At 38.9% G+C, this 13,735-nt stretch overlaps 1 protein-coding gene across 1 annotated transcript in view; it reads left to right on the top strand.

Moving 5' to 3' along the window:
- Window positions 1-2,588: 2,588 nt before the first annotated feature.
- PPIL4 (peptidylprolyl isomerase like 4) overlaps window positions 2,589-13,735 on the top strand; it is a 33,966-nt gene continuing 22,819 nt past the window's right edge. Inside the window, exons 1-7 of the mRNA XM_030853200.3 lie at window positions 2,589-2,722; window positions 7,591-7,658; window positions 7,746-7,810; window positions 8,376-8,493; window positions 9,092-9,234; window positions 9,737-9,833; window positions 10,583-10,699. Coding sequence (XP_030709060.1) covers window positions 2,653-2,722; window positions 7,591-7,658; window positions 7,746-7,810; window positions 8,376-8,493; window positions 9,092-9,234; window positions 9,737-9,833; window positions 10,583-10,699 — 678 coding nt within the window. The 5' untranslated portion in view covers window positions 2,589-2,652. The remainder of the gene's footprint in view (window positions 2,723-7,590; window positions 7,659-7,745; window positions 7,811-8,375; window positions 8,494-9,091; window positions 9,235-9,736; window positions 9,834-10,582; window positions 10,700-13,735) is intronic.

Here is a 13,735-nt window from a genome sequence, read left to right as displayed (position 1 = left end):
TTATAGTGGGAAGGGAAGGGCTCACTGAGAGGTGACATATGAGCAAGGGACCTAAAGGAGGTGAAAGAGAGCTATGCAAATAGCTGGAGAAAGAGGGTTCCAATCAGATGGGACAGCAATGCAAAGGGCCTCAGGCAGAGCCCCTCACCCCATCCCCTCCCCCATAGTGTTCAAAGAATAGCAAAGGCTAGTGTGACCTCATGGGACTAAGAGTGAAGACAGCAAGAGGGGTGGCAGAATGTCATGTAAGGCCTTGTAGACTATAGAAACTTTGGTTTTTAGTCAGAAATAAAGTTATTGGAGGTTATAAGTGTGTATAAAATGGCATGAAAAAGAATGGTCAGCTTGACCAGGAGAGTTTGGGGAATAAACTTTTCATGGAAACCCTCAAAGGAAGACAAAAGTAGTTTCATAAGTCTTCTAAGTTAGAGTGTCGATGAAAATATTAATTAATAGTCAACCTATGAAAGAAATGGAAAATTTTATTTGAGCCAACCTGAGGATTATAACCTGGGAGATAGTCTCTCAGAGAGCTCTGAGAACTGTTCTGAAGAGGTAAAGGCGGAGGCCAGTATATATGTGATTTTGGTGAAGGGGTACATGAAATCCATCACCTTAGTAGGTTACTGCTATTCGAGAGAAACAAATATCTTAGTTAATGGTTCTAGTGCTTTTCTAAGTGTGAGAAGATGCAAGAAACCGGGTTCATGAAATTTTCTCCTGTAAATATCTAACCGAGGGCCAGTTCTGTTAGTTTTCCCAGAGCACAAAGTGTCTCATCCTGACCTTCGCCCTGAATTCCTTTCAAGGTGTATTAGAGGCCAGTGACTGCAGTGGCCGATGACTTGATTCTTGTAGAACTGGATGGTGGGCAACATTTTTTAATTTTACAATCCCTTCCCTTTAGGTCTTAATTTCAACCAAGTTTTGCGAGGCATTTCATGACCAATCTATCCCGGGGTGCTAGGAATGCTCATTTCCAGGTCAAGCGAGGATTTCATTGATAGGCCGCTCAATGTGCTATGACTGTACTAGACCCTGTTAACAGTAGCCCAAAGCCTCTAGACCACCTGTCTTACTAGTCCGTTATGGTCCAGGAAATGTTCCCTATTGTTGCTTCTTCTCACATTTAGAGTTACACTATTACAATCATTGATCTTGAACTTCTCTGTCTTGTCTTAAAATTGTTTTCTCTTATTTCATCAAGATTACTGATAAAACCAGCAAAGATACAGGCTGAAGCCTACCATCTTTAGCTTGTTGCACTAAGGACCCACCCACCATCTGCTGCTGTAACAGGTATAGTCTTTTCCCTAGACGCAATTAGCCAGGAAAGAACTGCCTGTTAACCATCTTTCTGGGTAGCAAATTCTGCCTTTAAGGCCTAAAGTTTCTGATTCTGGGAGATAAAAAGAGACCAACTAGGAAACTCCGAGTGGTTGTCCCAGCAGGTCAGGGGAAGGTGGCGCCGCGGTCCCCCTCCCCGCCCGCCCCCCGCCCCCGCCCACACTGCGATGAAGGGAGGGCCTGAGGAGCATTAAAGAAAGGTCCGCCCCATTCTTTATTTTTTTTTAACATCTTTATTGGAGTATAATTGCTTTACATTGTTGTGTTAGTTGCTGCTGTATAACAAAGCAAATCAGCTATACATATATCCCCATATCCCCTCCCTCTTGCGTCTCCCTCCCTCCCACCCTCACTATCCCACCCCTCTAGGGGAACACAAAGCACCGAGCTGATCTCCCTGTGCTTTGTGGCTGCTTCCCACTAGCGATCTATTTTACATTTGGTAGTGTCTATATGTCCATGCCGCTCTCTCACTTCGTCCCAGCTTACCCTTCCCCCTCCCTGTGTCCTCAAATCCATTCGCTACGTCTGAGTCGTTATTCCTGTCCTGCCCCTAGGTTCTTCAGAACCTTTTTTTTTTTTTTTTTAGATTCCATATATATGTGTTAGCATACGGTATTTGTTTTTCTCTTTCTGACTTTCTTCACTGTGTATGACAGACTCCAGGTCCATCCACCTCACTACACATAACTCCATTTCGTTCCTTTTTATGACTAATATTCCATTGTATGTATGTGCCACATCTTCTCTATCCATTCATCTGTTGATGGACACTTAGGTTGCTTCCATGTCCTGGCTATTGTAAATTGTGCTGCAATGAACATTGTGGTACATGACTCTCTTTGAATTATGGTTTTCTCAGGGTATATGCCCAGGAGTGGTATTGCTGGGTGGTGTGGTAACTCTATTTTCAGTTTTTTAAGAAACCTCCATACTGTTCTTCATAGTGGCTGTATCAGTTTACATTCCCACTAACAGTGCAAGAGCGCCCCATTCTTGAGATAGAGCACAAAGGGTCACAAATCCTTCACAGAAGCCCCTTTGAGTGACAGGTTTCCGCGCCAGTCGCCAAGGGCTAAGAACGATTTTCAAAAGGGCCGCGCCATGGGCAGGACCCAGGGCACCGCCCGACAGCCGGGGGAGGCGGGGCACCGACCAGATCCGCCCAAAGGAGCCTCCCGGAAGGAGGCGTTGTCGCCGGAGGGATGACGTAAAAGGCGTCGCGCCGAGGGTGACGCCTGGCGTAGTTGACGTCGGGCTGAGCCTGTCACCCCTGGGGCTTGTTGCAGAGGAGGAGCGGGCGCCATGGCTGTTCTGCTGGAGACCACCTTGGGCGACGTCGTCATCGACTTGTACACGGAGGAGCGGCCGCGCGGTGAGGCCCGGGCCCCGCTCACCTCTCCGCCGGGCCGCTATCTGCCTTCCCCACTTTGCCTTTTCTGCCAGGTCCCCGTGGACTGGTTGGAGCTTCTGGGCTGATGGTGCCCGCGACTGCGCTGTTTTATTAGCGGGCCTTGGTTGAAAAGTTTTTTTGAGGAGCAGCCCTTCTCCGCATCTGGTGCTGGGTCCGGGTGGCGGGTGCTTGTGGTTATTAAATGCGTGTGTGTGTGTGTGTGTGTGTAATGCAGCATATACAATGCCCATAGCTTTTGCGGCTTTACTGCTTTTCACTAGTCAGAGGAACGCAAGCAGTATTCCTTGGTGTGTAATCAGTATATCCTGATGAAAGCAGGGAGGATGGGCTTGGAGCCGTGAGTGTGGGCATCCCTCGTGGTTGGAGGAAGGGCTGTCCAGAGGTGTGCACCCAACCTTAGCAAACACTCATTGATCGTCCACTATGCGAGACTTTGTGCCAAGCCGTAGAATGGGCCTCTTACCCTTGAGGGTCTAATTTTAAATTGGTGGAAATAGGCGCCGCAACCCATTTAATTTCTTAAGCGTCGTAGTGGAAGAATGTGTAAGTTGCCATGGAAACCAGAGGAGGGTGTAATTTTGGCAGGGGGCGGGGAGAAGCAAAGCTAGCAAAGAATTCAGAGCCCTTGAACCAGCTCTTTGAAAAATGAGTGGGAGCGAGGGTTTTCTTGTTTGCTTGAAATTTAATGGAAATAGCAAGTAGATCCGCGTGGCTTGACAGTGGAATGGCCGACTGCGAGTCTGGTTGTACACGTTTTTAGGTTAGGTCAGGTCGTGAATAGCCTTAAGCCCAGAGTCTTTGAAGGGATTAAGAGCAGGATGGAGGCATGGCAAACTTCTTGTTTTAGGACGATAATAAGTAGCAGTGTGGAGAATGTTTCAGAGTGGGGAGAAGCTAGAGACCAGGAGAGTTTAGTTACAAGCAGGGTCCTGCCCCCACGGAATGCAGTCTATGAAAGAAGATGAAACAAGCTGCAGTATGGTACCTTGAGTGCCTTCCGACGTGCTGCACTTTATCCCACGCTCACTTATCGCCACCCCTCAACACTCAGCCATACCTCTATGCCTTTCTCATACTGTTGCCTCTACCCCACATTTCTCTCCGCTGTTGTCCTTTTGGCAAAGTTCCTGCTTATTATTCAACTTTCAGATCAAGCATGATCTCTTCTGTGAAACTCTCCAGTGTCCCTAAGTAGAGTTCGATTGGTTTCTTGTGTTCTGTCTCAGGTCTTTTATAAATCACAGTACATATTTTGTTATACATTTACCTATTTTCCTGGAATTAATTTGCAAGTCCTGGGCTCCTCTCAAGAATGTAAACTCTAAGAGAATAGGGACTGTGTCTTAATTATCTCTATATCCTGAGCATCTACTGCAGTGCCTGACACTTTGAGGGCATACACCAAAGGTTCATTATATTGAGTAATGCAAATATATGTGTTGTATTAAGATTCTTTGTGCAAGTGATAGAAACTCAACACAAACTGGCTTAAAGAAAAGTTGATTGCCTCATGTTACTGGGGTAAGCTTTAAGGATGGCAGGACCAGGGGGTACACAGGATTTTTTAGGGAATTGTATTTTTCATCTCTTGGATTTGCTTTCCTTTGAGTTTGACACTCTCCATGTGGAGCAGCACCTGGCAAGTTTGTGGGCCTTTTTCCGTAGAACTATGAGAGACTAAAGGGGAGGTAGGGTTATCTCACCTAATTAACACGGACAAAGTGGACAAGCAATGCACTAAAAACATAAGTCCACCCTATTTGTATATATTTGTAAGCAGGTGATTGGGTATCTACTTCTATATGTAACTACTTATCAATTTATAGTAAGTATATCCAGACTTATTTTTCTTTTTTCCTCCCTCCTTCTCTCCCTTCTTTTTCTTTTTTTTTTCTTTTTTTTTTTGCGGTACGCGGGCCTCTCACTGTTGTGGCCTCTCCCGTTGTGGAGCACAGGCTCCGGACGCGCAGGCTCAGCGGCCATGGCTCACGGGCCTAGCCGCTCCGCGGCATGTGGGATCTTCCCGGACCGGGGCACGAACCCGTGTCCCCTGCATCGGCAGGCGGACTCTCAACCACTGCGCCACAAGGGAAGCCCTCTTTTTCTTTTTTTTTAAACCTTTTTGTTATAGAAAACTTGAAACATACACAGAAGTAGAAACATGTAAATGAACTCTCATGTGCTGATGATCAGCTTCTGTTTAACAGTTGTGAAATGTTTCATCTATAGCCCCACTCCACTGGATGTTTAAATTTTTTTATTTTTTATTTTTTTGCCGCACCCCTCGGCTTGGGGGATCTTAGTTCCCCCGCCAGGGATGGAACCCTCACCCCCTGCATTGGAGGCGCAGAGCCTTAACCACTGGACCGCCAGGGAAGTCTCTCTTAAATATCTTTTAATCTGTAGGTTCTCCCCCACCCCATTTTAAAATTAAGACTTTATTTTTTTTAAAGCACTTTAAGGTTCATAGCAAAACTGAGGTAAAGGTACAGAGATTTCCCATATTCCCCCTACACCCAGTGCACAGGCCTCTGCCATTGTCGTACCTCCCACCAGAATGGTACATTTGTAATACATTTGTAATGTTTCTACCATGTAACATTGTACATACTTTACATTTGTTACTACAGTGGTACATTTGATGAACCTGTATTGACACATCATTATCACCCAAAGTCCATTATTTATGTTAGGGTACGCTCGTGGTGGTGTGCATTCTGTGGCTTTGGACAAATGTATAGTGACATGTATCCACCGTTACAGTATCATGCAGAGTAATTTCACTGCCCTAAAAATCCTCTGTGCTCTGCCTGTTCATTCCCCTCCCCCGCATCTCCTGGCAACCACTTATCTTTTATTGTGTCCATAGTTTTGCTTTTTCCAGAATGTTATACAGATGGAACCATACGGTATGTAGCCTTTTCAGATTGACTTCTTTCACTGAGTAATGCATTTTAGGTTCCCCCGTCTTGTCATGGCTTGATATCTCAATTCTTTTTGCCTTGAATAATATTTCATTGTCTGGTTGTACCACAGATTATTTATCCATTCACTTACTGAAGGACATCTTGATTGCTTCCAAATTTTGGCAGTTATGAATAAAGCTGCTATAAACATCCGTGTGCAAGTTTTTGCATAGACCTGTTTCCAGATGCGTTGGGTAAATGCAAAGGAACATGATTGCTGGATTGTATGATAAGAGTGTGTTTAGTCTTGTAAGGAGGTCCATATATTATATTGGTTGATACATCTCTTAAATATCTTTTAATCTGTAAGTTCCCCCCGCCCCCCTTTTTTCCCTGAAAAATTTTTGAGAAAGAATCTGGGTCATTGATAGATTTTTCTCATTTTGGATTTGACTGATTTTATCCCTGTTGTATCTTTTAATATATTCTTCTATCCCTTCTATTTCTCATGAATTGCTACTTAGATCCAGAGCCTTGATCAGATTCAGGTTTAATGTTTTTGGCAAGAATATTTCATATCAGGTAGCCTGTACTTCCAGCTGCATCACATTCAGGAGACACTCGATGTCTGGTTGGATCTTTTTGTGATGTTAAAATTGGTTAGTGGTTCAGGCCTGTCTACCTGATAATATCTGTTATAGTGTTCCCATTAGCTTTTCACCTAAAGATTTTGGCAACCATTGTTGATCACTACTTAGATTCATTATTTTTGTTTTCTAGTTAAAGGACTACTCCTATATGTTTAACAGTAACTCCAGGAATACATTTGTTTTCTAGAAAAATGATCAAAAGCCTGATATTCAAGAACCTCCAATAACTTGGCTCCATCTTACCTCTCCAACTTTTTAATCCTCTGTTCCTCTGTGTCAGTGGAGAAGTTATAGAAGTTAGACTGGTCTCCTGGACCCTCCCCAAAACATTTAAATTCCCACTTCCAGGGTATTTCATAATGTCCTCCCAGCTTGAAATGCCCACTCTCTACTCTCTGCCAATCCAGTTCTTTTAGTGCTCCCTTAAGCCTCCAGGAGGTGTTCTCATTTCCCCAGCCAGAAACAATCTCTTTTCAACTTGTGTGGCATATTTAAAAGCACTTTTAAACTTTGTACCATTTAAGTGCACAGATGGTATTATCAGGTGTGCCCACTATTGTAACTATTTGTGTTCAGGTGAAAGGACCCTAGTTTAGTATAAGCTCCTTGAGGGCAGGGACCACCTCATATGTCTTTCTGACTGTTTGGTTTCTAGCTTAGTGCCTTGAGAAGTTGTTAGCATGTTTCTCTACAACTAGACTGTAAACTTGTTAAGGGCAGAGATCGAGATTTAATGGCATTTGACCTAACAACAGTGACAGGTACTTAGAAGATTCTCAGTCAGTGTTTATTGGATAAATGAGTGAATTTATTTAAAAAACATGGTACATGATAAGTATATGGATTTTTGTGAAGGGCTGTTTAATCATTGTGAAAAAAATGGTCCCAGATATTTTGTTTTCTCTAATATAAATAATCTGTACCCATTTTCAGATACTCTGCTAGATCCTTTGCAGTCATAGTGTCCTCTTCATTTTTTCTTTCCCTTACAAAATCAATTCATCAACAAATGATTGCTTATCCCAGATAAGTTTCAGTTTTCTATACAGTTCAGATGCCCAAGAAATCCAAAGAAAAAGAGAATAAAATGATAATTTAAAACATATTGCCTTTTTCTAGGATTACTACCTTTTTCAGTGGCTTTGGACATTTGACCATTTGGGGAAGTTTTTGTATGGTAACTTAGAAATTAAACTATACTAACTGTGCTTTTACTTGGTTAAAAATATATTTGTGAACTACTGTGATAAATTTACTATTTACTTTCTTTCAGCTTGCTTGAATTTCCTGAAGTTGTGCAAAATAAAATATTACAATTATTGCCTTATTCACAATGTACAGGTGAGTTGGTGGATATAAGTCATGTTCTTTGTTATTGGAACTATCTAGCAAGCTCTCTGAATTAACAAAGTATCCTATATATTATAGAGGGATTTTATCATACAGACTGGTGATCCTACAGGGACTGGCCGTGGAGGAGAATCAGTTTTTGGGTAAGTTCTTTTATTTTCAAATGAGTAAAAATAGAATTGCCTCGGGCTTTCCTGGTGGCGCAGTGGTTGAGAGTCCGCCTGCCGATGCAGGGGACGTGGGTTCATGCCCCGGTCCGGGAAGATCCCACATACCGCGGAGCGGCTAGGCCTGTGAGCCATGGCTGCTGAGCCTGCGCGTCCCGAGCCTGTGCTCTGCAACGGGAGAGGCCACAACAGTGAGAGGCCTGCGTACCACAAAAAAAAAAAAAAATCTATATATATATATAGATTTTTCCCAAGTTCCATAAATGTCTATAGCAAATAAAAGGAATATTTTGAATCATAGTGGCATTTCTATAAAGAAATGGTAACCTGGGACTTCCCTGGCAGTCCAGTGGTTAAGACTCTGCCCTTCCAGTGCAGGGGGCATGGGTTCCATCCCGCAAGCCATGCGCACAGCCAAAAAAAACCAAAAACAAATGGTAACCTTATATGTTAACCCTAGCACCCTATATGTAACCCTAGTAGTTTTATATTTCATGTTGAGTATACTTATATTTTATAACCTTATTGTATGTATTTTTAGTCAACTGTATGGCGATCAAGCAAGCTTTTTCGATGCTGAAAAAGTGCCAAGAATTAAGCACAAGAAGAAGGGCACTGTGTCCATGGTGAACAATGGCAGTGATCAGCATGGATCTCAGGTAAGGAAATGGGTGAGGAGATGAGTTTTGCTCTAGGGAACCCACAAAATTATCTTTGTAAATATCTAGTAATGAGAGAATTTCAATCAAAGATATTTGTTAGAAGAAAAAAATGACACTATTTTTTCCTATGTTAAAAAAATCCTTATTATTTTGTCCTTTTAAAAGTAAAGCATGTCCATTGGGAGGAATTTAGAAAATACAGAAAAGCACAAAGATGAAAATAATATTGCCTACAATCCCACCATTCCTGGAATATCACTGTTCACAGTGTGGCCCGTTTCCTTTCAGTATTGATTACTTATTTCAAAACAGGTCATGTTGAGCACCTTTCATTCATTGTCACAACAGCCCCATTGGAGTAGATGGTTTTTTTCCCTCACAGTTTACATGTGAAAAAACTGAGATTTGGTTTGTTCAAGTGTTTTAAACAATCAGAGCATCTGTATTTATTGATATTTTATGTTTAAGCTTTGTGCCTTATACTTAGTAGTAGTGACAAGTAGGTGAGAATTCATGCAATTAATGTAGTCTTTTGTAACTGATTTCAGTTTGAATTATATATATATTTGTATTTATTCTATGTCTTTCTATATAGTTTCTTATTACAACAGGAGATAATCTAGATTACCTTGATGGTGTTCATACAGTGTTTGGTGAAGTGACAGAAGGCATGGACATAATTAAGAAAATTAATGAGACCTTTGTTGATAAGGACTTTGTTCCATATCAAGATATCAGGTATGGTTATAGTTTACTGTTGAAATGTACTAGAATGTTTTATATGTGATGTTTGACAGGTAATGGGGATGGCATACATAGGACTGGTTTTTGGATAATTCTAAAATGTGTGACTATAAGAATCTTTATAATAGAGAAGACCTTTATTTAAAAAAATACTTGTACTAATTATAAATGCTTATGTTGGGAGGAATTATTAATCCTTTAGCTTTTAAAAAATGCAGATTATTGAGAGCTATGACAAAATTACTAGGATTTAGTCATTTATATTACATCTTAGCATAATGCAGAGTAATAAATATAATATATCAAACAATCAAAGACAGTAACACTAATTGTGAAAGTATACACTAGTAATATCCTTGTGCAATAAAATTTAAGAGCTTATGGTTTTTTTTGGTGTTAGAGATACTTAAGATATTTGTTATAATTTTTATAAAAAGTAAAACATGGATTCTGAAATGACATAAATGTAACATTTGACTTGGATTTATTTTGTAAGGATAAATCATACAGTGATTTTAGATGATCCATTTGATGATCCTCCTGATCTATTAATTCCTGATCGATCACCAGAACCTACAAGGGAACAACTAGATGTAAGTAGAGTCTTCTTGTGATTGAATGTATATACATATTAATGTTTTGCATAAAATTTGCTTTTTACCTTATTAAAACTTATTTCTTCAGAATGATTATCTTGCTTGATCAGTAATACTAGGACAAGTTTAGAGTTCTTTTTTCTCTTCCAGGGAGATACTCATTTTTCTACCTATCTTTTTATTTCCCTAATATTCTTTCCTTAGCTCTGGAAGCTTATATGAATACCTTGGGGAAATATTTCTCTTATCTCTTAACTCTAGATAGGAGTGTAGCTTTAAGGCTAAATTAAATTATCAGCTTGTGAAGGAACTTTTCAACTGGGGATACTTTTGAGCCAGGCTAGAACCCAGAAATTTCTGTGGCATAATGGAGACTTTTTCCCTCAGATCTTTTGAGGTAAAAATTTCTGCATATGAGGCTTCCTCAAAGCTGAATTTATCTTTATAGTTGGGATTTAATGCTTAATTTCTAAGATCATTTATCTTCTGTATTCAGCACTTAGTTGGATACCAGGTAGTTCCTATATAAATGTTTATTTTGATTTCAAAATAAATTAGATGCCTAGTCTGGCTAGTATTATTGAATTCATCTAAATCAATTTTCAGAGGTTTGTAAGTTTGTTTCACATTTGTGAAACAAATGTTCTAACACATTTGATGGAACTAAGAATAAAGCATAATGTCTCTCATATTTCTTAGATTTTTCTATTCTTTAAATATATATATGAGTAACTTCTGCCTTACAGAGTGGTCGAATAGGAGCAGATGAAGAAATTGATGATTTCAAAGGAAGATCGGCTGAAGAAGTAGAAGAAATAAAGGCAGAAAAAGAGGCCAAAACTCAAGCTATTCTACTAGAAATGGTAAGATAATTACTTTGTTCGAATAGTTTTTCAGCAATATATTTAATACATACTCATTGTGAGTTTATTTCTGACTTTTTGATAGTCTTTAAAATATTAAAAAATTTAGCTAAGAGTTTTTTTTTGGATTAAATTTTGTATGACATAGTAACACAAATGAAAGTAAACAGATTTGATTCCACTATTAATATAGTGCTAAGTGCCTTTTTAAAAAAATGGGAAGTGGATATCCAGCTTACAAATATTAATTGGGTTTCAGTTGTTTATACTCATCTCATTTTTAAAGAGTTTCTTGGACTGAATTTTAAGTATATTAGAGAATAATTCTTTGTACGTCTCAAGTATTGAGATTAAATAGTAAAATACTAAGTACAGGATAAAACCTGGGCAGAAATTGAACACTGTAAAGTATACTCTTTTTTGTATTACTAGCAATATGAAGTCATTTGGGGAACAGTTATTCAGTACATGATTAGTTGACCTACTAGGCATTTTTTCCATTTCTTATTTTTGTGGAATAGGTATACCTTTCACGTAGTAGGTCATCAATAATATTGGAATGGATGGATAATAATTAAGTTTTTATTACTATCATTATTTTATATAGTAGAGCTTTCAGGTTCATTATGTTTTAAAATTCGTATTAGCATCACTAGTCTGAAGGAACAAATACTAAAGATTATAATTCAAGAAAACTTTACTGAATTGAAAAAAAATTAAAAATATACAGTTTAATGAGCACACTGTGTTATCTGAGAATATTGACCCAGAATAGCCAACACCAAGACAAATTCTAAGAAAATTACTGGACTTAAAAGAAAAATCCTTTGAGCACCTGGGCAGCAAGAGTAAGTGATTTATAAGGGAAAGAACATTAGCTTATCATCAGAGCTTTCATCAACAAAGTATAGAAAGTTTATGCCAGAATAAGAGGAGTTGACATATTCTTTAAACTTTTTATTTTCAGATAATTTCAAATTTACAGAAAAATTACAAATAACGCAGACAACTTCTATATACCTTTTACCCAGATTCACCCATTTTTAACATTTTGCCACATCTGCTTTGATCGTTCATTTTTTCTCTCTCTCTCTGTCCTCTCCCTCTCTGTCTCTGATTATACATGCACATACGCACATACTGTTTTGGGGGGACCATTTGAAATTGCGGTGCAGATATCTTTTCTCTTTCATTAGTGTGTATTTCCTAAGAGCAACAATATTATCCTACATATTCACAGTATAGATATCAAAATCATGAAATTTAAAATTGATAGAAATTACAGTCTACCTTCCAGTTTTGTCAGTTACTTCAGTAATATCCTTCATAGCTTTTTTTTTCCTGCCAGTCTAGAATCCAGCTCATGATCAATCATCTGTTGCATTTAGTTGTCATGTTGCTCTAATCTCTTTAATCTGGAAGAATTCCTTAACTTGCCTTATTTTTCATTACATTAACATTTTTGAAGAATACAGGTCATTTATTTTGTAGAATATTCTTCAATTTAGGTTTATCTGCTGTTGCCTTGTGATTAAGATTCAGGTTATACACCCATAGCCAGAGTACTACATAGGTGACATTGTATCCTTCTCAGATGTCACATCTGGAGGTGGATAATATCCATCTGCCTCTCATTGGAAAGTGTTCGTTTTGATCACTTGGTCAAGGTAATCCATTGTCTGGGGACTCCACTGCATAGTTTCTGTTTTCCCCTTGCAACTAATAAGCCATCTGTAGAAAGGCACTTTGAGACCTTCAGATATCTTATTCCTTGTCAAACTGTCCCTCTGGATTTCTTAGCCATCCGTGACTATTGCTTGAACCAATCTTGACTCTGATGGGTGCAAAGTGGTGATTTCCCAACTCTGCCCTTTTTTCCACACTTGTCAGCCTGCCTTTTGTAAGGAAGAGCACTCCTTTATTATCTCTACTTATCATATATTCATTATCTATATGGACTTGTGGATTCCTTTTCTTGTTTTTAATACATAGAATTTATTTTATAGAGTAGTTTTAGATTTACAGAAAAATTGAACAAGAAGTACAGAGAGTTCCTATGTACTCCCTTCACCCTCCCCAACTGTTTACCTTTTTAATTAGCATCTTCCATTAGTGTGGTACATTTGTTACAATTGGTGAGCCAATATTGATAAATTATTATTAACTAAAATCCTTAATTTACATTAGGATCCACTCTTTGTGTTGACAAATGCCATGTATTGTACAGAATAGTTTCACTGCCTTGAAAGTCTTCTGTGCTCCACCTGTTCATCCCCCTAACTCCTGACAACCAGTATCTTTTTTTACTGTCTGCATAGTTTTGCCTTTTCCAGAATGTCATATAATTGGAATCATACAATGTGTAGCCTTTTCAGATTGGCTTCTTTCACTTAGCAACGTATACTTAAGGTTCCTCCATGTCTTTTCATGGCTTGATAGCTCATTTCTCTTGATAGTTACATAATATTTCATATGGGTCTACCACAGTTTGTTTATCCATTCACCTATTAAATATCTTGGTTGCTTCCAAGTTTTGGCAAATATGAATAAAGCTGCTGTAAACCTTTGTGTGTAGAATTTAGTGTGGACATAATTTTTAACTCATTTGAGTAGATACCTAGGAGCACAATTGCTGGAGTGTATGGTTTAGCTTTGTAAGAAACGGCCAAATTCTCTTCCAAATTGAATTACCATTTTGCATTCACACCAGCAAGAATGAGACTTCCTGTTGTTCTACATCCTTGTTAGCGCTTGGTGTTGTCAGTGTTTTGGGTTTTAGCTGTTGCATTAGGTGATCCTGTGTCCTTTCAATTCTCACAATTAACAAGTTTCCTCTATTTTCTAAGAACATCAGTTTCGCTTTATTTGTGTATAATGTAATGGTAATTCAGCTAGTGTTTTGCAATATTGTTTTGACCTTCATAGCTTATGAATATTTTAAATTTCCTTGCAGTATTTTAAAGTTATCTTTGACTAAGTAGTATAACAAGTTCTTTTTTAACTCATTAACTTTTTTTTCTCATTTGTGCTTCCATT

This window comes from Globicephala melas, chromosome 14, assembly GCF_963455315.2.
Source record: "Globicephala melas chromosome 14, mGloMel1.2, whole genome shotgun sequence".
NCBI lineage: Eukaryota > Metazoa > Chordata > Mammalia > Artiodactyla > Delphinidae > Globicephala > Globicephala melas.
Note: the sequence above shows the minus strand (reverse complement) of the source record. Positions and strands in the feature narration are given on the sequence as shown.